Source organism: Lynx rufus, unplaced genomic scaffold, assembly GCF_022079265.1.
Source record: "Lynx rufus isolate CCGP_SWC_20201006 ecotype Redwood Valley unplaced genomic scaffold, mLynRuf1.p SCAF_21, whole genome shotgun sequence".
Classification (NCBI taxonomy): domain Eukaryota; kingdom Metazoa; phylum Chordata; class Mammalia; order Carnivora; family Felidae; genus Lynx; species Lynx rufus.
The window spans coordinates 10,154,798-10,175,293 of record NW_025814836.1 but is presented as its reverse complement, the minus strand read 5'-3'; the positions used below and the strand labels follow the sequence as shown (position 1 = coordinate 10,175,293).

Sequence of the window (20,496 nt, the reverse complement as noted above, 5' to 3'; positions counted from 1 at the left end):
TCTTTCTTGGTCAGTTCTGATTTATTTTTCTCCTCATTATGGATATATTTTTTTGCTCCTTTGAAGGCCTAATTTTTTATTTGATGCTAGACATTGTGAATTTTATTTTATTGAGTGCTGGATGGTTTTGTATTTCTACAAATATTTTTGAGCTTTGTTCTAGGACTTGGTTACGTCACCTGGAAACCATTTAATTTTTTCAGATTTTGCTTATAAACTTACGTAGGTGGCACTGATCAGCATTCAGTATAGGGCTAATTTTGCCACACTACTGATGCAACACCCTTATGCGCATTTAAGTGAGCTCCAGAGGTTGTACCTCTAACATTTTCAGATGGTTCTTTTCCTGGCCTTGGGTAGTTTTCTCACAAATGTATTTGCTGAGTACTAAGCTGAAGATTGATAGAGGTCTTGTGCAGATTTCTGAGGTTCTCTTTTTATAAAACTCTCTCTTCTATGGTACTCTGCTCTGTGAACAACTTGTACTCCCAGCTCTGTTTCTTCAACTCAAGAAGACTTGCTTCTTCTCAGTTCTCCCTCCCTGTGTCACAGCCTGGAGACCATCCAGGCAGTAAGCCAGGACAACTAGGGGGCTCAGCCTATGTGCTTCACATCTCTCAAGGATCATAATTCTTCCTTGCTTGATGTGCAATGTCATGAAAAATCACTGTTACATACAGTTCATTTGATTTCTCAGTTGCTTCAGGTGGGAGGGTAAATCTGGCCCCTTTTACTTTGTCTTGGCCAAAGGCAGAAGTCAAGATAAGAAATTTAAAGGCAACATTGCAACCATGATCATTTTATAATGTGAGATCCACTTTAATCCTCAAGGGCATTAAAGAATAATAATGGTTATAAAGACCTGTGTGGCACTGGATTAAAAGACCTTTCTGATTGGTTCTGGATGTCTCTGGCTACCAAAGGAGTACAGTTTTTACATAATGCTTAATTTTCCATGGCCCTCAGAAGTTCAATACAGAGAAATGCTGATCTAAGAGATGTACACAGATTAGTTCTGTGCTCCAACAGATGGGAATCAGTGTTATCCAGAAAGGTAATAATAACGTACATATCAGCTCAAAACTTTGGGTGCTGGCATTGTGACAGACCCGGTTCTCAGCGCCTTATGTGTATTAATTAACTCACCAGGAGCCTTGGATTTTTACCAATGAGGGCACTAGTACACAAAGAAAGAGACACACAGAGGTGGTCACTAGGAACCAGCCTGTAGTCAGTCACTATCAGATCTGCTGTGCTGCTTTGGACAGTTTCTTGCCCTGGGAGGAAGCCACAGGACAGATCTGTATTGACCCCCGCAAGATATTTGACAGAGTCTTACATATACGCCGGTGAACCAGATGGTGAACTGAGGCTTAGAGAATCGATATAATCATACAGGGAGGTCTCTAACAGTTTTTCCTCAACTCAGCTTGCCCACAGGGTCATCAGTGGTTGGATAAAGTCACATAAGAACTTAAATTTTCTGTTTAGGGTTATGTATGGATCCCAGATCAAAACATAGTTACTGAGTACCTACTATGTGCCAGGCACTGACCAAGGTAGGTGGAAAACACTGGGGAGCAAAAGTAAAATTCCTGCCCTTGAAAGGTTTATAATCCAGAAGAGGGAGATTATCAGCAGTCATGACAAACAAATGAATTATACAGCATATTGAAAAATGCTACGTTTACGGGGGTGCCTGGGTGGTTCAGTCAGTTAAGTGCCCGACTTCGGCTCAGGTCATGATCTTGCAGTTGGTGAGTTCAAGTCTCATATGGGACTCTCTGCTGTCAGCACAGAGCCTGCTTCTTTTCCTCTGTCCCCCCCACCCCGCTCTCTGCATGTCCCCTGATTTCTCTCTCTCTCTCAAAAATAAATAAATCCAAAAAGGGTTAAGTTTATGAATACAGGGCTTTCCCTTAGGGAATCAGGAGTCCTGGGTGCTCTAAGAGTGGATGGGGGAGGGTTACCCAGTTGAAATTTTAAATAGCAGGTCAGGGCAGGCCTCCTTGAGAAGGTTACCTCGGAAAAAAACAAAATAAAAAAAAAAAGAAAAAAAAAGAAAAAGATGAGGGACTTAGTCACGGGGACAAGTGGGAGAAGAGCATCCAGGCAGAGGAAACAGCCGGCATGAAGCAAAGTGGCCATGCTAGGAGCATGCCTTCCAGGTTTAAGAAAGAGTGGAAAGGCAATTCAACTGGAACGGAGTAGGGGAAGGGGAGTGCAGAAGGAAATGAGGACCAGGAAGAAGAAGGACTCATGCCAGCATCAAAGAGTCAGTGTTACACGGGAACAAGAAAGGAATAATACGACGTATATACGCTCTCCTGTTAGACTGAACACCGACTGAAACATGGACCTGTAAAGGTACAACACGAAGAAATTGATGATAAGACAAGCCTTAGAATCCTACAGCGGGGTGCTGTCTTGGTTTGGCTTTGAGTCATATGGTGTGTCCCAGGCCTAGGGCCAGCACTTCCAAAGTTCTTGGTTCCCAGCTGGCCTTCTGTCTCTCTGTTCTCCGACACTGCCTCCTGTGCATTTGTATGAAGTTACCGCCATCTGTGAGATTCACAATGAAGGCAGCACCCTAGCCTCGCAAGCAGGACAATTTCTGCCAGCTTCCCTGAGGCTACTGGCCATCTAAGTCAGCCGTGCTAACAGGTGCTCTTTCACTCCCCTAAAGGATTGCTCCTGCTAGGTACCAGGGGGAGGAAAATGCCCATTTTATTTTTTAGTACTGGTGACACTCTCAGGAAAAGGCAAGGACGAGAACATATTTTGTGGTTCCTGGTGAGGCGTAGGAATAAAATGTTCAGCTTCCCTGTAACTTACAAAATAAGAAGATTTCACTTTATGTAATTGTATCTTGAGCTTCTAGGGAGAATAAAAAGTGACACAGCTGAGCTGATCATTACTTGTTGACATTTTCACTGTCTTCTAGCAAAATGATGCTAGCAGAGGAAAATAAAATACCAGGTCACCTTCCTCCCCTTCGGGGTCTGTGTTTGAATGACTATATGTAGCTTTCCTTTTCTCCTTCAGTAATAGACACACCTGGGCTCACTCTGCGGCCCATTCCTTCCTGGCTGGGTGATCTCAGCCCACTGCCTAACCTCTCCTAGCCTCTGTCTTCTCATCTGTTAAATGGGGTTCAAAGCCTCTGCCTCAAGGGTTGCAGTCAGGGTTTCATGTGACAGTGCATGGGAAGCTGACCCTTCCTATTCACTCTCCATGTACTCTCTCTGCCTGGGAAATCATGAGCCCCTAGCATAGGCACCTCCCCCCTCCTGTCCCTCCTGGCTCAATTGGTGTGCAATTGGCTCCTAAAAGGCAAACGTGGCTGCAGCTCTCAGGGAGGAGGCAGTCTCTGCCCCACTCTCCGTAACTCCCCATCCATCCTGCCCCTGGTAGGGCCAGTACAGCCTGGCCCGCAACAACCCACCAGCCCCGAGAAGACTCCATGGTGGGCAGAGTGGCTGCTCTGTGTCCCATGACTCAGCTGGGCACTTCCCTCTTCTCTACCCCAGGAGCCCAGGACGTTTCTACTCTTCCTGAATGCTTAGGGTCCTCCCCTGGGGTTTTAATCACATGGATTTCGTGCTGTCACCACACCATCCGAGGACCCTTTGAAACCGCCCTTTCTGATGGTTCTGCATCAGCAGGTACTTTAAAGGACTGAAGGCTGGGAAGGGTAAACAGGGTGCCTCCTGGCTGGCATATGGTATGTGAAGGAGAGTCTTAATGGCCGAGGCTGATGGTGAGCACATCAGGCACCAGGGGCAGACAGCCGGGGATGATCGAGTCCTGGGGCCCACTGCATCTCCTCAGAGAGGCGTCTTTCAACCCTGCTGCTGCTGGGCAGAAGATACAAGGCACAGGGGTGTAAAGTGGGACTCAGCTCTCCATTACTCAGCCTGGATGGGACCCTTGCTGGCACCTCCGCAGGGCAATGGGGGAGGACAACGCTGGGCACAAATGCCCTTTGGGGAAACAGCTAGCAGGAGGTGCTAGCCTGGTTTGGGGGTTTCTGCACCCCAAACGATGGACTGGGGACTCCACCCTGATTTCCCAGACCAACTCCCACATAGCCAGGAAGCTCTCAAGAGGCCGCCTCCTGCCTCCCACGGTCCAGGCTGACTCGTTCTGCTGGCTGCGTCCCCAGGGTCACATTCTAGAGGCACAGTCCCTGGTGTGTCTATCTTGGAGATGGTCTTGCCCTGGGCTGGGGTCTCGCTCGGGGAACATGGCCAGCCCTCCAGCCTCCCTCCCTGGGACCAGATGCCATCTTGAGCTCCAGCACTTGGAGAGCCCTCCCTCAGGCCAACTGCCACTGGGTGGCTCCTGAGTCCCACATATCCCCAGCTAGTTCTGCTTCTGTCCTTCTGCTCCAGAATGGCACAGGCTCTGCTCCTCGACCTGAGCCAATTGCCAACGCAGGTTGCTGTGGCCTCCACCTGGTCCACGGCATGGAGACTGTGCTGCCCCAGGTCCTGGCGCCTCTACCCCAGCACCCGCACCCACAAAAGTGGCCAAGCCACGGCCTGCTGTCAACAGCATGGTGGGGAAAGTGTGTGCTCTGGGGGTGAACAGACCCGAGTCAAAGCCCTGCTCTACTACCTGCTAACCAAGCCATTTCGAATGACCGCTGAATCTCTGAGGCTTGGCGTTACCATCTGTACACTGCGGACAGCAACCCAGGGAACCTGTGGTGACGGCTCATCGGGCTCACACACGTTTAGAAGCCTTAGGACAGGGGCGCCTGGGTGGCTCTGTCGGTCGAGCTTCCGACTTCCGCAAAGCTCCATATGCAGGTCATGATCTCACGGTTTGTGAGTTCGAGCCCTGTGTGAGCTCTGCACTGACAATGCGGAGCCCGCTTGGGATTCTCTCTCTCCCTCTCTGCCACTCCCCTGCTCGCTCTTTCCCTCTCTCAGAATCAATCAACTTAAAAAAAATTAAAAAAAAAAAAAGCTTCCTGTGTGTGGAAGTGTGTCTATGCACGCATGTAACTGCATGTGTGCATGTGCACACGTGTGGCTCCCTACAGGTGCATGTATGCAAATGCCCGCGAGGGCGTACGTAAATGCACGTCAGGGTAAGCAAACGGGTGCGTGCATATACGTGTGCACGTGTGTGTGTGGAGTATGGATACCTGTGTCCTCCAACAGAAGCCAGACACTCCATCCCGAGCCGGTCCTCCCACGGCTGCTTACCTCCATGTTTCTGCAGAAGGTGGCATTGGTGCCAAACAGGATCTGGCATTGCTCGTTGGCACTGTAGTGCATGCCTGGCAGCTTGTGAGGGAGACGCACCGCATGCTGGCTCCTGGGGTCTGTGACCAGCAAACAGGTGCTGACTTTTGACCTGAAAGAGCCAAGGGGCAAGTTGACTTATAAGGCTACTTCCCAGGTTTTTGTTTTGATTTGTCACTCAAGAGAAGGGGAGAAGGATGCATCTCCGAATTATGTATGGGAAGATGACCCAGGCACTGGACTCTTTTTCTACCTGGCCAAATGCAGATCTTTACTAAGAAGACAATGAGGGCTTAGCAAATAGGAAAGGGCCTGGGAATAACACCCCGTGAGGCTAACGTACTTTTCTCAAGTTTGAGCTTTCTTGGGTGAAAATCTATTTCTGAAATCGATTCCCACAGTATTTTCTTTGAATATATCTTTGAGGGGTGCCTGGGTGGCTCAGTTGGTTAAGTATCCGACTCATGGTTTTGGCCTCTTGGTTTTGGCTCAGGTCATGATCTCACAGTTCGTGGGTTTGAGCTCCGCGTACGGCTCTGTGATGACAGCTGTGGTGTCTGCTTGGGGCTCTCTCTCTTCCCCTCTCTCTCTACCCCTCTCCTGCTTCCTATCTTTCCATTAAATAAATAAACATTAAAACAAAAGAATACATTTTTGAGCAAAATTATCATGAATAAAGAAAAAAATAGAAGCTAGGGTCATTTTTCCTTTATTTTGAATAAAAAACAAAGTGCTTATTTCCAACTCTGCGGACTCTCTTGGAGAGCCTGTGTCAGGCCATGGCAGCTGACTGGTCTAGGTGTGCTACCTGAGCACACATTCTGCCCTCAGTAAAAACTGGCTGGAGGCACGATCTGCAAAGGAGGTCAGGATTTCCATCACGATGGAAACATTCACAGATGTTGAGAACAACTCTGAAAAACTGAATTGGGGGCTAAGAGCCTGTGGCTCCCTTAGGAGGTTAAATATTTGAATGCTTTTGTTTTTCAATTCCCAAAAGCAAGGCAGATGGTAGTAGAAAGGAAACCCAGCCTCACCCCAAGATTCTTGAAGAAGAGAGTTGCACGCAAGTATACACAGGCCGACGCTGGCCACCTCCCCCGGGCTCAGACACACACAACACTTTAAGAAAGGTGGTGGGACCAGCAATGTGTATATGAGCAAATGAAAATATCCTGCCTTGTTTCACTGACCCTTCTGGAGAAAATGAAACAATGTCAAAAGGCTTACAACAACATTTCATGGAGATTCTGTGATAACAAGTACTCAGGAAGAAATAGACGCTATTAAAACTAATGAATCCGTTTTTAAGCCTTGTGTAGCACATAATTTTTCCACCCACAGGAAATATCATGAAAGAAGACCCAGGATAGGGACAGAAGGCAGAGTGATGCCCGGCTTCTGCATCCTGAATTCACGGGGGTACTTTAATGTGTTACTGAACCGCAAAGCTCCATATGCAGGTAAGACTCAGTTCCTTCCATCTCCATGTGGTGGACGGATGAATACAACTAAGTACGGAAGTGATCGGGGTCTACCCGTCAATCTGTAAGTTTATCCCTGAGGTCTTGACACTAAGGGATCCTTATGGTACCTGAGCAAAGACTTTGTTTGACGAAGGTCTGAAATCAGACGGCCAGCTCTTCTGTAGCAATCTGCAAGTGGAATGATGCAGATATATTCTGGAAAGAAGGTGGCAGCGAGATAAACACAGCCCATCCTTACATGTGAGGGGGAAGGTGAGCAAGCCCCGCTCCCCAGCAAGTGTGCCCCTATCAAGGGAAGCAGGCTGAGCATTAAGGAAGTGACTTTTTCTGTAGCAGCCAAGGACACTGCTATGGTGGTGTCCACTCAGAGTCAAAGTACTGCAGAGAAACGAAATGGGGTTCTTTTCAAGTCCTGGTCACTGTGCTGATATTCTGTCAATCAATAATGCATTTACGAGTGGCAGCTGGGTGCCCAGCATCCTAGCAGATGCACACGTGGGAGGAAGTTTTGGCTAGATATAGGAGACTCTGCACTGACCACCTCTTTAGGCCAGATCAGAGTTCTAAGCGATTCATTTCTCTTTCCCACACTTGCTAAGACCTCAATTATTATTATGTCTTCTGGAAGCACTTGTTTAGAAACATTTTTTTATATTTTTTATTATTTTTTTTTTTGAGAGTGGGGGTGGAGCCTGATGCAGGGCTCTCAACCGTGAGACCATTTTCACAACCGTGAAATCAAGAGTCGGAGGCTTAACCGACTGAGCCACGCACGCGTCCCAGAAATATTTTCTATTATAGTGCTTGTACGGAATGATTCAAGGACTTACTTGAGGAAGTTTTCCAGGTCATCTCGGCTGCAGGATGACCAAGAGAGGTCACTGGGGTTCCGGCCTTTTACCCACTCTCCTGACATGATGTGGGATCTGCCAGCGCAGGATGAGTGGTCATCATCATGGTTCATTCCCAAGCTGCCCGAGGGAAAGGAAAAGGAGAGACGGACGCTTATGCTATAGGCTTTCATCTGCAGTTCCAGGTTCCAGCATACTATGCTAACTTAAATCAGGTCTGAAACACAAAGAGTGACACAGGCTGATACCCAGTACGCTATTCTCAACAAAGCAGACCAGCAACCACGAGCTTATAGAGACATTGAGCGATGACTTCCTTACTTAATGAACGAAGACAGAGCAGACACAAGGAGCATTTGCTAAGTAAATGAATAAATGAAAAATTACATTAATGCTGTGATATTATCGTTCTTACACTGTAAACTTCTGATGGTTACGCTTATTTGTGACACTAAAATAGACCAATGTTAATGATCTAAGTGTATTGTTGCCCTATGGAGAAGTCATTATGGGAAGGTCTAATGGGAACCACCCATGACTTTGACTTATATAATAATATCATAGGTATAAACCTTCAAATCAGTGGAAAATGTGGCTTTTCTGTCTTTCACATCATTAAACCTGGGTCCACCAACATCATACCTGTGGCCTCCATGCCCAGTTGTATCTAATAGACACCAGGATGCCTGTCTAGATGTATGTGGCTGACCGCACACTAGAAGCTGAACAAGGATCTTAGTTTGCTCACATGCTGTCACTGGGGTAACCTGAGGCACAGAACATACAAGATCAGATGGCCCAGACTTTGCTGACCTGTGATACCCAGGGCAGAGATTCACTGTGCAGAAGGACGCCCATCCTTTGCCAACAAGCCCAATGGAGAAAACATGTACTTCCTTTCATTCAAAAATATTTATCAGAGGTTTCCCAAGTGCCAGCTAATGGACTACAAAGACACAACGGTGCACAAAATGCCATCCCTGACTCCAGATCACTGCCTGCCTGGGCAAGGAGACAACACAAACAGAGATAATTATAAAAAGAGGTTTTAAAGGCTTCTCTGGAGCCTCATTTTCCAGTTTCCATCATACATCTCTGACCATCTTCCATCAATGCCCCCTGCTTGCTGCTTAATCCTGGGGTCTGTTGACAGAGGCCTGCCTGTATTCTTACTCTGCACACCCTCCAAGCCACTCTCATACTCTTGCCAATGGAGACACTCCCTTCACCAATACCATGGGGAGCTGGATTAGCCAAAGCTATCCTAGTCCTTGGAAAACACACCACCTGGCACTCGTGCTCCTGAATCTTCAGACTGGCAGGGGAGTCTCTGATCACCCACATATCTGCTCCTGTGAGTTAAAGGAACGCTTATCAAGACTTAACTGAATTTATTCTTAAGCCTATTTATGTCAGTAATACTTGCTATTTCAATTAATACATGAAACACAAGAACAAGAGTAGTTGTTTTCATGAAAACTAACTTAGCTCGCTAAAAATAGCCCACTGCCAAATTGGATGTGGGCAAGACAAGTGTAAGAGATGAGAGGAAAAAATATCACAAAAATCTGGTCCAGACTGCTTCACAAGGATCTTTTGTGTTCTACCCAATCTAAAAAAGAAAAAGAAACTGGAATTTGAACTCATTTCATTATAACTCATGGTTTGTGTGAAGAAGGTGACGTGCGAGGGCAATCAGCAGACACATACCCTCTAAGAAAAAGCGTTCACCACCACTGCAATATTGGTGAAAAAATTAACATTTTCATGGCTTAAGCTTAAACCAAATGTTTAAGGCACCTAAGTATAATTTCTTTACGTTTCTCCACTTGAACCTTTTTTTGGTGGGGGGGGGTGTCAATTGGTCAATTGACCAACTACTGCCCTGTCAGAAGAAAGCTTATCTGTGGTGCCATGGACCCATGTGTTGGTGGCCATGTTTTCCCGTGGTCCAGACCGCTCTTCTAGACATCACTCTCTCCCTCTGCATTTCCCAAAAGGCGCTTCCAACTCCCCAGGGCAGTTTTCTATCCCTGGTGGAGTCTCAACCAGTGACTGGCACAGAGTGGGCACTCTGTGAATATTTATTGAATAAACTAGCTATTTAATAATGGAGAAAGCACCACAAAAATCAGAGAATCCATGTCCATTACGAGGGCACTAAGTCTAGTACCATGGCGTCTTGCTCAACAGAATGATGAAAGCCTTCTCTGGCTAGATTCAGTCTTGCCCTCTTGCCAAGAAACCAGGTATCTGTCCAATTCAAGTTAAATGAAGAGCCAAGAAATTGTCAGATAAATCTGACCAATAGGAGTAATTTAGACACATTTCTATTGGTTACTTCACTGAATAAAATGAGTCCTATTTTTTAGCACCATTGTTCAGCTTTTTAGTTTTTTTCCCTGCTTGTTATCTATCTACGCCAATAGGTATCTACAGCTATCCATCTGTCTATCTGCCTATCATCTCTTTGTTTTGTGTTAACTTTTTTTTTTAACGTTTATTTATTTTTGAGACAGAGAGAGACAGAGCATGAACAGGGGAGGAGCAGAGAGAGAGGGAGACACAGAATCTGAAACAGGCTCCAAGCTCTGAGAGGTCAGCACAGAGCCTGATGCAGGGCTTAAACTCATGGACCGTGAGATCATGACCTGAGCCGAAGTCGGATGCTTAACCGACCAAGCCACCCGGGCGTCCCTGTTTTGTATTAACTTTTGAAGGAAGTGGCTGGTTTTTCAAGTGCCTTTAGCAAAGGATGCTAAAAGGCATCTTAAATTTGTCTTAGGGTTTTATCTGATATCTTTAAATGAAACTAGAGATAGGGTTTTCGAAATAAACAGATCTTCTGAAAATTTTGATGGATTTCGGTGAACTCTGCTAAATGTGTACAGGTTCCAGAAAGAAAATGTCTCAGGAAAACAGTGGCTCCGTTCTGTCTTCAATGACAAGGTGTAAGCACGGCGCACAGACCAGGTGCAACTGGTCTGCTGTCACCCTTGGGGAATATAGTCCTACAGAGAACCAACCTGTGAGTCAGTTTTTCTTCTAGCTTTGCACTTTTATAAGCCGGTTCCCATCATCCTGGGCTGGGATCCCCTGAGTGGCCACCAGATGGGTTTTTTCAAACAACAAGGATGTTGTTTGGGAAACCACAACGGGAGGAGATCCAAGTCCTGGCAGAATGGCCTCACCACCTATGGAGGAATGTTTCATCTGTGACCACTTCTAAGTTTTCTCTCGTGGTCAAGTTGGTCGTAAAATGAAAGAGGTTCCTTTGCTCACACTGCCAGACTCTGCTGGCCAGAGGACCTCGTCTCTCAGGAGACAAAACTATGTTTAAAACAGTGCTCAGAAAAGCTGACTATGCCGTCGATAACCATATGCCTACACAGTGTGCTATGTTGGTGTTTCACTACGCTGGCCCCAGAGAAGGACTTCCCCAAGGAATGTTCCAGTCAGCAAGATCAGCCAAGAGTGGGATTCTTGGATTTCTGGAGCCTGTTTCTAACACAGATCATGCTTGATCTAGTTTAAAATGTTCAAATGCTAACTAAGTGCCTCATAAATTTACAGTTTGATGAACTAGCATTGGGCTGGGAGTCCTGATATTTGAGGTTTACATAAACTACTGTTTAGGCTATTTTTAGATTAAATTCAGGATTACTTGACTGAGAAATGTATGTTGTTTTAGGTTTATGTCCCAGGGCATCTATTACTTCTGGCAACATTATATTTAACAAGAAGGAGTAGCATTAAGCGAACACAGTAATTCTGACTCTAAGTAACAGTGGGGTTAAGGACACGGACATGCCTCATGTCACATGTGACTGAGATTTATTAGACACAATCACAACTTAATGGCCTTGAGTTGATTTTATCTTAAAACAAGTAACACATTGCTTCTGTATTAGCTTTAGGAAATCCAATATGTACCATGCAGGGAGTTCTAAGAGAATCCCTATAATGTTTCACCCCTCCTAGCTTCACCCCAAATCCTGAAAACCATGGAGACGGCTGTGTGTTTTAGGTTTGGTATATCTGCCATCTTGAAAGTGTTGGTTTTACCTGGCTCTGAGTCTGTTTCTCAGAAGCTTTGGGATTTTGACAACAGGTATACAATGAGGTCCCACCTCCCCTCCAAACAGGGAACCTGGGGAAATGGCTCCCGTGACGTAGCCTCCACACTGAAGGGGCTGCTGGCCAACCCAGGCCAACCCTATTAACCCTCTGGGCATACTGACAGTCCATTTTCAGTAAGTGCTCACGGATGCTGCAGTAATAGGGATGGCTCATGGCAGTTTCTAGGAAATAGTAGTTAGATTTGTATTAATTCATATTACTTAACAGTAACAACTAACACATCAGCTTTATACTGGAAGGAAAATTCTCGACTGTCAATACTTCTTTGACAAGAACCACACTGTGCCCTCAATCTTCAGCTACTCAGAAACGTCACTTGCAAGTATTAAAAGTCACTAGGGGTAACAGGTCGCACTCATTTATGCAGCTTAAATTGTCATGATCATCAATAACCCGATTCAGAGGGAACAAAACAAGTAGGCAACAATAACATCAAAATCCTCTCCCCGCCGGAGGAGTTTTTGTTTGTTTCTGTTTTTGTCCAAGGAAATGAGCCTATCAGCCTTCAGGGATTCAGTAGCAATGCAACCAGCAGAGTAGATCTGGGGTCTCTACAGACTCAGCTTTGCCTCCTACACACAGGATCATCACAGTAAGAATGATCCTAAGTCACCATGAAGTTTGGATCACCAGTGGGTAAATAATGATCAGCACAGCGTTGGTGTTAAGTGTGCTTTGCTGTAGTGGATTATATCGCAGCAGCTGACAATGGTTAAGACACATGCAGTATACACCGTCTCTCTTCACTCGCCAGAGCACAAAAGTAATGAAAACACTCAAGTTCCTGAATTTACGTATAAGGGATTTTGATGTCAAGTATATGAGTCAGGTCTGTCTCCTCCTTCTGCCTGGGCTTGTGTATTGTGTGTTTATACATACAGAAGATTCCCATCAAACGGGCTCTAACTTTTCATTGAACAAAAATGCAATTGACTGTGTTGAGAGAGAGGTCAAGAGAGAAAAAGAAAAGAGAGAAGGCGTGCATAACCTGAGTGATTCTGGCCCTCACTCTGGTCCCTGAGCGTGTACATGTGCATGTGCAAGAGCGTGCATGTATGAGTGTGCAAGAGCGTGCATCCCCTAACACAGTGGGACAGCTCTGTGTATCTGCCCTCCTCTCAGGAGGTCTCCGGGCCGCTCTGTGTGAGTGCAGCATGACGCTGAGGGTGATTCTGGTGTTTCACAACACACATTTGCATGCAACATGGGCACAAGGTATGAAGGCTTGACAGGTGAAGTTTAAATTTTATCTGATGCTTGAAGAAATGGCTGCCGGTTCCAACAGGGGCAGAAGATCAGGTGTGACGGCCTTGGTGTCGGGTGCCTGAGGCGCACCTCCGAAAAGCAATTTTTAAAGGTAATGTTGATAACTATTTTCACCTTTTATTCCTGTTTAAGAATACACTCTGTACAAACAGTTGCAGTATCACTGGGCCATCATTTGGCCTGAGTATCTTCACTTCTATTTCCATTTGTATCTTTGTACCCTCCAGATAAAGCAAACACTTCCTTCATTCTTTTTTGTTTGTTTGTTTTCATTATTTTGTTTTAATGTTTATTTATTTCTGAGACAGAGAGAGACAGAGCATGAGTGGGGGAGGGGCAGAGAGAGAGGGGGACACAGAATCTGAAGCAGGCTCCAGGCTCTGAGCTATCAGCACAGAGCCCGACGCGGGGCTTGAACTCACAGACTGCTAGATCATGACCTGAGCTGAAGCCGGACGCTCAACCGACTGAGCCACTCAGGCGCCCCACTTCCTTCATTCTTGATGAGCCCCTTTGGGGCTATAAAACTAGGGTGATGTGCTTCAGGTCACACACCAGGCCAGACTCTTTTTTCTGAGACTATCTTTCCAGGCCAGGTAGACCACAGCAGGCACGGTGGCTCTCGATGATGAGGCTTCTCCCCTTCTGGCACCTTCCCCCATAGACTCCCTTCTGCTTGGACACATTGCACACAGAGCAGCTGGCTTCCAATTTTCTGATAGTTTAATGAACATATGCAAACAAAGAGATGATACTAATTCAAAGGGACACATGCACTTCTATGTTCATAGCAGCATTATCGACAATAATCAAATTACGGAAGCAGTACGAGTGCCCATCAACAGATGAATGGATAAAGAAGATGTGGTGTATACATATAGAATAGAATATTACTCAGCCATAAAAAGAATGAGAACTTGCCATTTGCGGCAACATGGATGGAGCTAGGGAGTATAACGTTACGTGAAATTAGAGAAAGACAAATACCATATGATTTCACTCATATGTGGAATTTAAGAAAGAAAACAAATGAACAAAGGGAAAGGGAGAGAGAGAGAGAGAGAGAGAGAGAGAGAAACTAAGAAACAGACTCAACCCTAGAGGACAAACTGTTACTAGAGAGGTGGGGTGGGGGGAAATGTGTGAAACAGGTGAAGGGGATTAAGAGCACATTGATCATGATGAATGCTGAGTAAGGGACAGTATTGCTGAATCACTACATTGTACACCTGAGTCTAACATAACAGTGTATGTTAACTAATTTAAAGTAATTAAACTAATTTAATTAAAATTTAAAACTTAATAAAAAAAAAGCTATGTAGAAAAAAATTTCTGTTGCAAGTAGATAGTTTATGAGTAGACTACAATTCAACCCTAGTAGATGATGTAAGTGTAGACACGCCAAAAAACATACACACCCAGTAAAGGGTATCAAGATTTGGATTTCTCTCAAGAACTGTCAAAATGAAAGTCTGATTGTGAGCGTGTGTGTTTCAGGATAGTGGTCATCTCGTAATTCCTGTTAAAGGCTTTTGAAATAAAATGAATTCTGAAAGAATCTGCTAACAAGGTGAAGTTTTCAATGATAACATACCTTAAAGAAAAAAGAAAAAGGAAAAAAGAAAGAGATGATATGAAACCCCATTCTCATCATGCAGAAGCAAGTGCTATATTTGAGGGTCCTGGCTTTGGAGTCGCACAGACCTGGATGAGGATTCCAGCAACTGTGCACCTCCAATTCCTCATCTACGACTACACAGGGACAAAATCTTAATGCCACTCATTTATTTGTTCCTTCATTCAACAAATATTCATCAGGTATCTTCTACAAATAGAAGTCTGGCAGAGGCTAGACCCCTGCCTTCGTGGAGTCTGTATTCTAAAGGACTGGAAGTGAGGCATACGTGGGAACACACACACACACACACACACACGCTTGAGGGAAGAAGGCTACAGTCCCCAAACTGCAAACCCGGTGCCCTCAGAGAGCCACAGAGTTAACGAGGGAGGTGGGGAGATGCCACACCAAAGGGAAGGTGGGCTCATGGTGAACGGAAAAGGTGCTACTCTGTCAAATGCCTTTAAATTCCATTTTTTGCGGTGCCTGGGTGGTTCAGTTGGTTGAGCGTCTGAGTCCTGGTTTCCACTCAGGTCATGATCTCACAGCTTCGTGGGTTCGAGCTCCGCATCGAGATCTGCGCTGGCAGTGTGGAGTCTGCTTGGGATTCTCTCTCTGCCTCCCCCGCTCTCTGCCCCTACCCCACTTGTGCTGTCTCTGTCTCTTTCAAAATAAAATAAATAAACTTAAAAAAAAATTCCATTTTTCTTTTGCAGTGAGCTAACTGAATAGAACAGGTCTGTCCTGGCAGATGTGGTTCAGGGACTGGAGTAAGGTCCCTGAAGAGCAGCTTTGTGGGAGCCCCAGAAGCCCAACTGCTCTTGGGAGGAAGTCATCCCGTCCAAGACTGCAGACACCCCCTAGGACACCTGTGAAGGATAATCACTGATGACCACTGGTCTATACCACTCATTGCCCTTTGTAGGAAGAGCACGAAGATGGGGGCCCATGGCACAGCCTCCTGTTTCTTTACATCTCCCAGTGGCAGATCTAGGTTTGAAAGCACACACCAGTCACACTCTTGCTTGTTTCTCTGTGCATCCAGCAGCCTGGGGCTGGTGAAGCCTTGAGGCACACAGGCCTGGAGGGCTGAAGCTATTGCCATCTTAGTGAAAACCGTTTCCTGGCTCTGATAACTCCTACTGGCTCTCCAGCCCCCATGCTTCTGGTCCTGCCCTCACCTCCCCAACCCATGACAAAGATAGTCCTTGAACTGTGACATGGGCCACCCTTCCCTGCTCCACCAGGTCTCAGGGCAGGGCTGGGCACATGGCAGGGCTCTATAAATGGCTATAGAACTAAAGCAGCACGTGAACATCTAGGTCCATATGACAGCTCACCAAGCACCCAGAATACAGGCTACCTGTGGTGTCCTTCCTCTGCCTCATAAACACAAGGATGACTCCAGGATTGGATGGTCCCCAACATGAACACATGAACAAATGAGAGGCACCTTCTTGGGACGCCCATAGCCTTCTGTGCATAAGGCCCTTACTGCTTAAAGCATTCTGTGAGTGCGTCCAGAGCGAATGTTTCCGTACGCTTCAATCAAATGATGTTCAAAAATTTTACAAAAAAAATATCTACAAAGGTATGTTGGGTTTCTGACCCGGGAAGATATTCTATAAAAGGGGAGAAGGGCATTTGAAGCGGATTCCTGGTAGACATTCCAAAGATGCTACGAAAGGTAGCTACATTGATAGAATAAGGATGTACCCTCCCAAGGTGACTACTTAGAAGTGACAGCACTGATTCGGATGGAAAGGCCGTAAGTGTTAAGAAAAAATTCCATCTGTGTGGCGCCTGGGTGGCTCGGCCAGTTAAGCCCCTGACTCTTGATTTTGGCTCAGGTCATGATCTCGCGGTTGGTGAGATGAAACCCCACACTGGGCTCTGCATTGACAGTGTAGAGCCTGCTCAGGATTCTCTCTCTCTCTCTCTTTCTCTCTCTCTCTCTCTCTCTCTCTCTTTCTGCCCCTACACTGCTTGAGCTCTCTCTTTCCCAAAATAAATAAATAAACATTTAGAAGAAAACAGAAACTCTACCTATGACAAGGTAAACAGACTAACAAGCCAATTCTCCTTCTTTCCTCTTTGTGTGTGTGTGTTTCCAGAATTATCTCAGATATTTTAAGAACTTTACTCCCATTATGCGTTTGGCTTGTTGAGTTCCACAAAAAGTCCTTTCAGTTTGGGACTGCACTCAATGAACTAATTAATTTGGGGAGAACTAGAATCACTAAAGTTTCGAGTCTTGCCATCCTGGGACACAGGTACCTCTTTATCTTTTCAGGCTTTCTTAAGTGACCTCTGGCAAAGTTTTATTTTGTAAAGAAAGGTATTACATTTCTTATTAGCATCATTCCTGGGTATTCCATATCTCTGGCAGATGTGTGGAATGAGGTTTGCTTATCATTCTTCTGTAACTGATCTGCCTATGTATAGGAAAGCCATAGATTATTCTATATTGGTCTTGTGATTTGCACCATGATGAACACTTATTGTTTGCAATAGTCTGTCAGATGATTCTTTTAAAAAAAATTTTTTTTAATGCTTTTTATTTTTGAGAGAGAGACAGAGACAGAGTGCAAGTGGGGTAGGGACAGAGAGAGAGGGAAACACAGAATCTGAAGCAGGCTCCAGGCTCCGAGCTGTTAGCACAGAGCCTGATGCGGGGCTTGAACCCACGCACTGTGAGATCATGACCTGAGCTGAAGTCGAACGTTCAACCGACTGAGCCACCCAGGCGCTTCTATCAGATGAGTCTTTTACAACATGCAGATAACAACCACTCTGACTCTTCCCTTTCAATGTGTATACCTCATTTCTTGCCTTATGAAATTTGGTAGACTTCCAAAACAATGTAAAATATTGTTAGTTACCACATGGGCACCTTTACACTGGTCCCAAGTCAAATGGAAATGCTATTAATACATGCACACTGAATACACCTGCTCTAGAGGGCTTCTAGGTAAACTGGCTCAACTTAAGGACATTTTCTTCTAAATGATCATTTGAGGACTTCTTCACTGCCATTTCAAAGTAAACACTAAGAGAGTTTAACATGGTGGACAGAGTGATGGTCCAAGGAGAAAGAGGTCATTGCTAGTGTTAAAGATTTGCCCTAATTAGTTTGGGGGACCTAAGACAAGGTTCCAATCATATCAGGACTGTCTTCCCAGCTGGGAAGTGAGGAGCTTGAACCAGATGACTATTAAAAGGTTTTCCAGTTCAATTGGAACGTATTATGTATGCCAAGTGAAATAAGTCAGTCAGAGAAGGACAGATATCATATGTTTTCACTCATATGTGGATCTTGAGAATCTTAACAGAAGACCATGGGGGAAGGGATGGAGGAAAAATAGTTACAAACAGAGAGGGAGGGAGGCAAACCATAAGAGACCCTTGAATACAGAGAACAAACTGAGGGTGGATGGGGAGGTGGGGGAGAGGGGAAAGTGGGTGATGGGCATTGAGGAGGGCGCTTGTTGGGATGAGCACTGGGTGTTACATGTAAGCCAATTTGACAATAAATTATATTATAAATAAATAAATATTTAAAATGATAATAATTAAAAAAAAACAAGGTTTTCTAGTTCAAGATGTAATCATTTCATGATTCTTAATCTGTAGAACTGAATACAATTTAAGGTAGAGTTGCTATTCAGTCTTTTAATAAGAGCTGACTGAACATAATCTTGCACCAGGCATTTTTGGGGCACCAGTTTCACAGCAAGGAGTGGCACACACAGGCCTGCCCACAGAAATCTCACGGTCTGGCAGGTGAATCAATACGTTCTGACCCATGCTGTCCAGTGAAACTTTCTGTAATGGAGGAAAAATCTCCCTGTGTGCTGTCCAACATGGCCATAGACCACAGGTGGCTACTGAGTGTTTAAAATGTGCTATGTGACCAAAGAATGGAAGTTCTGATGATACGAAATTTTATTTAAGATAAATTTCAAGATCCACCTGTGGCTAAGTGCCAACTCGTTGGACCGTACAGCTGTAGCCAATAATGCCATTGAACTAATTTGAATACCACCATTGTGCTAGGAGCTGTGGATATCATACACTGGTGTAAGAGTATATCCATGTCCACAAATTACTTACAGACTTACAGATTCTGGGAGAAAGAAGACAAGCTGATGACACACCTGGAGAAGAATTAGTGGCCAGGCGTAGCTATCAGGAGCTAAGAGCCATCTTAGAGAAGGGAAACTTCCACACATCGTCTCATAGTGACTTCTTGTACGACCTAACTTACGCCTACTTTTTCTGCCTGCTGATGGTTATGCTGCTGGTACCACCTGTGAAAAGTCCTCCAAATCCCTGGGCTGGAGGGTGAGGTATTGGAAGAGCCTGGATATCCTCTGAGAGCTTTTCACAGCATCCAAGAAAATGAAAGAACATCAGCCTAAGTCGATTTTGACAAGAAGGTGCCTGGAGAGCAAATAAAATCTCCAACAGAAAGAGGGATGCCTCTTCTGTGCAACTAAACCTGGGACATTCTCAGTATCAAATCCATTTAGTCAAGGAGTGACATAAAAGAATGTGCCTTTGCTGATTGAAAAAGTGAATGGTAAGATGTTAAGTTCTGTGAGGTTCTCCTTAGCTTTTTAAAAGGAGAACATTTACTGGGGAAAAAAAACCATTATTTTTATTTCAAAGGAAGACTACAAAAGCACTGAGCTCTTCCAAAAATAATCATAGACACAATGAATGCCATCCTGGCCTCGGAGCTGTTGTCCCTTCTGTGGCCTGCTCTGGGCCTACAATGCAGAGATGCTCCCAGCCAAGGGTTGGTGTGACCTGTTGAAGTTCAGAATGCTGTGAAGCCCATGTAGACACCATCAGCTCCAGAGGCCAGCAGCATAATAAGGCTGACATCCCTGTGATGTGCTCCCCCCACCCTCCCAAATTGCATGATGGTTCACTGGGCCTCCTGTTCTCCATCAAGTCTATGGTGGGTCCTCCTTCGGCTTAGCTGTATTTGATGGAGGCATGCATGGGGCATGGGAATGAGGTAGGGAAACTGAAAGACTCCCTAAAAAATCTGCCTGTTGCCCCTTTTCCTGCTTCTACTCTTGCTAGGACTTGAACCCTCACTCCACTTTACCCATGCCTCATAGTACAAATAGTGTATGTCCTCCTTATAGGGGATAGGGAGTTAATGATTTCTCTAGAACAGGCAACATCTAAGGAGGAACCAGTGAGAATGACCAGACAAAGCTACCATGTGTGTATTCCAGACCACTGGTGCTAAACAGCTGGAGGACACCAAGAGCCCTGGGTCCAAGGAATAACACCTAGACCCTTGTCTTTGTTCTAACTGGTTCCTGGATGCCTGAGGGACTTTATACCAGACTATCACCCTCAGTAAAAAAAAAAAAACCCAGGCCCCAAAGAAAAGACTTGTGCTCCATTCCTTTCTGAGTCTCCCAGATGCTCTGTATCTCCTCTCTCTAAATCTTCAACGAACTCTGTGCTGACTCCTATTTGATTTCCATCCTGCATAAAACCAAGGACCCTCTTGGCTGGGCCTGCATCCGAGGACCTGGCCTGCCAGCATCAGGAAGCGTTCTGAGAACCCAGGCTGATTCAGCGTAAGTGGGTCTCAGCTCCACTCACTTTTCCTGGTCTGCCAAAGGTGCATTGCAATGATGGGGGAACCAACCCCAAACTTTCGTTCCCGGGTAGATCTACAAGGAGACCACGTGCCCAGCTTGGCGAGCAAGACCATAACAGAGAAGTTGAACAGCACAAAGTGTTTCTCTTTCGATAAACGTGCTCCCAAGGTCCTGCCAAGGAAAGACTGCGCTGTCCCTATCACGGCACTTACTTTGTGAAAGGAAACTGGGAGGTTGGGTGAGAAAGAC

General features: G+C 45.4%; 1 protein-coding gene across 1 annotated transcript in view; it reads right to left on the bottom strand.

Moving 5' to 3' along the window:
* ADAMTS17 (ADAM metallopeptidase with thrombospondin type 1 motif 17) overlaps positions 1-20,496 on the bottom strand; it is a 347,079-nt gene that overhangs the window by 159,203 nt on the left and 167,380 nt on the right. Inside the window, exons 9-10 of the mRNA XM_047086834.1 lie at positions 7,573-7,713; positions 5,217-5,367 (exon numbers count right to left, since the gene is read on the bottom strand). Of these exons, the coding sequence (XP_046942790.1) occupies positions 5,217-5,367; positions 7,573-7,713 (292 nt within the window). The remainder of the gene's footprint in view (positions 1-5,216; positions 5,368-7,572; positions 7,714-20,496) is intronic.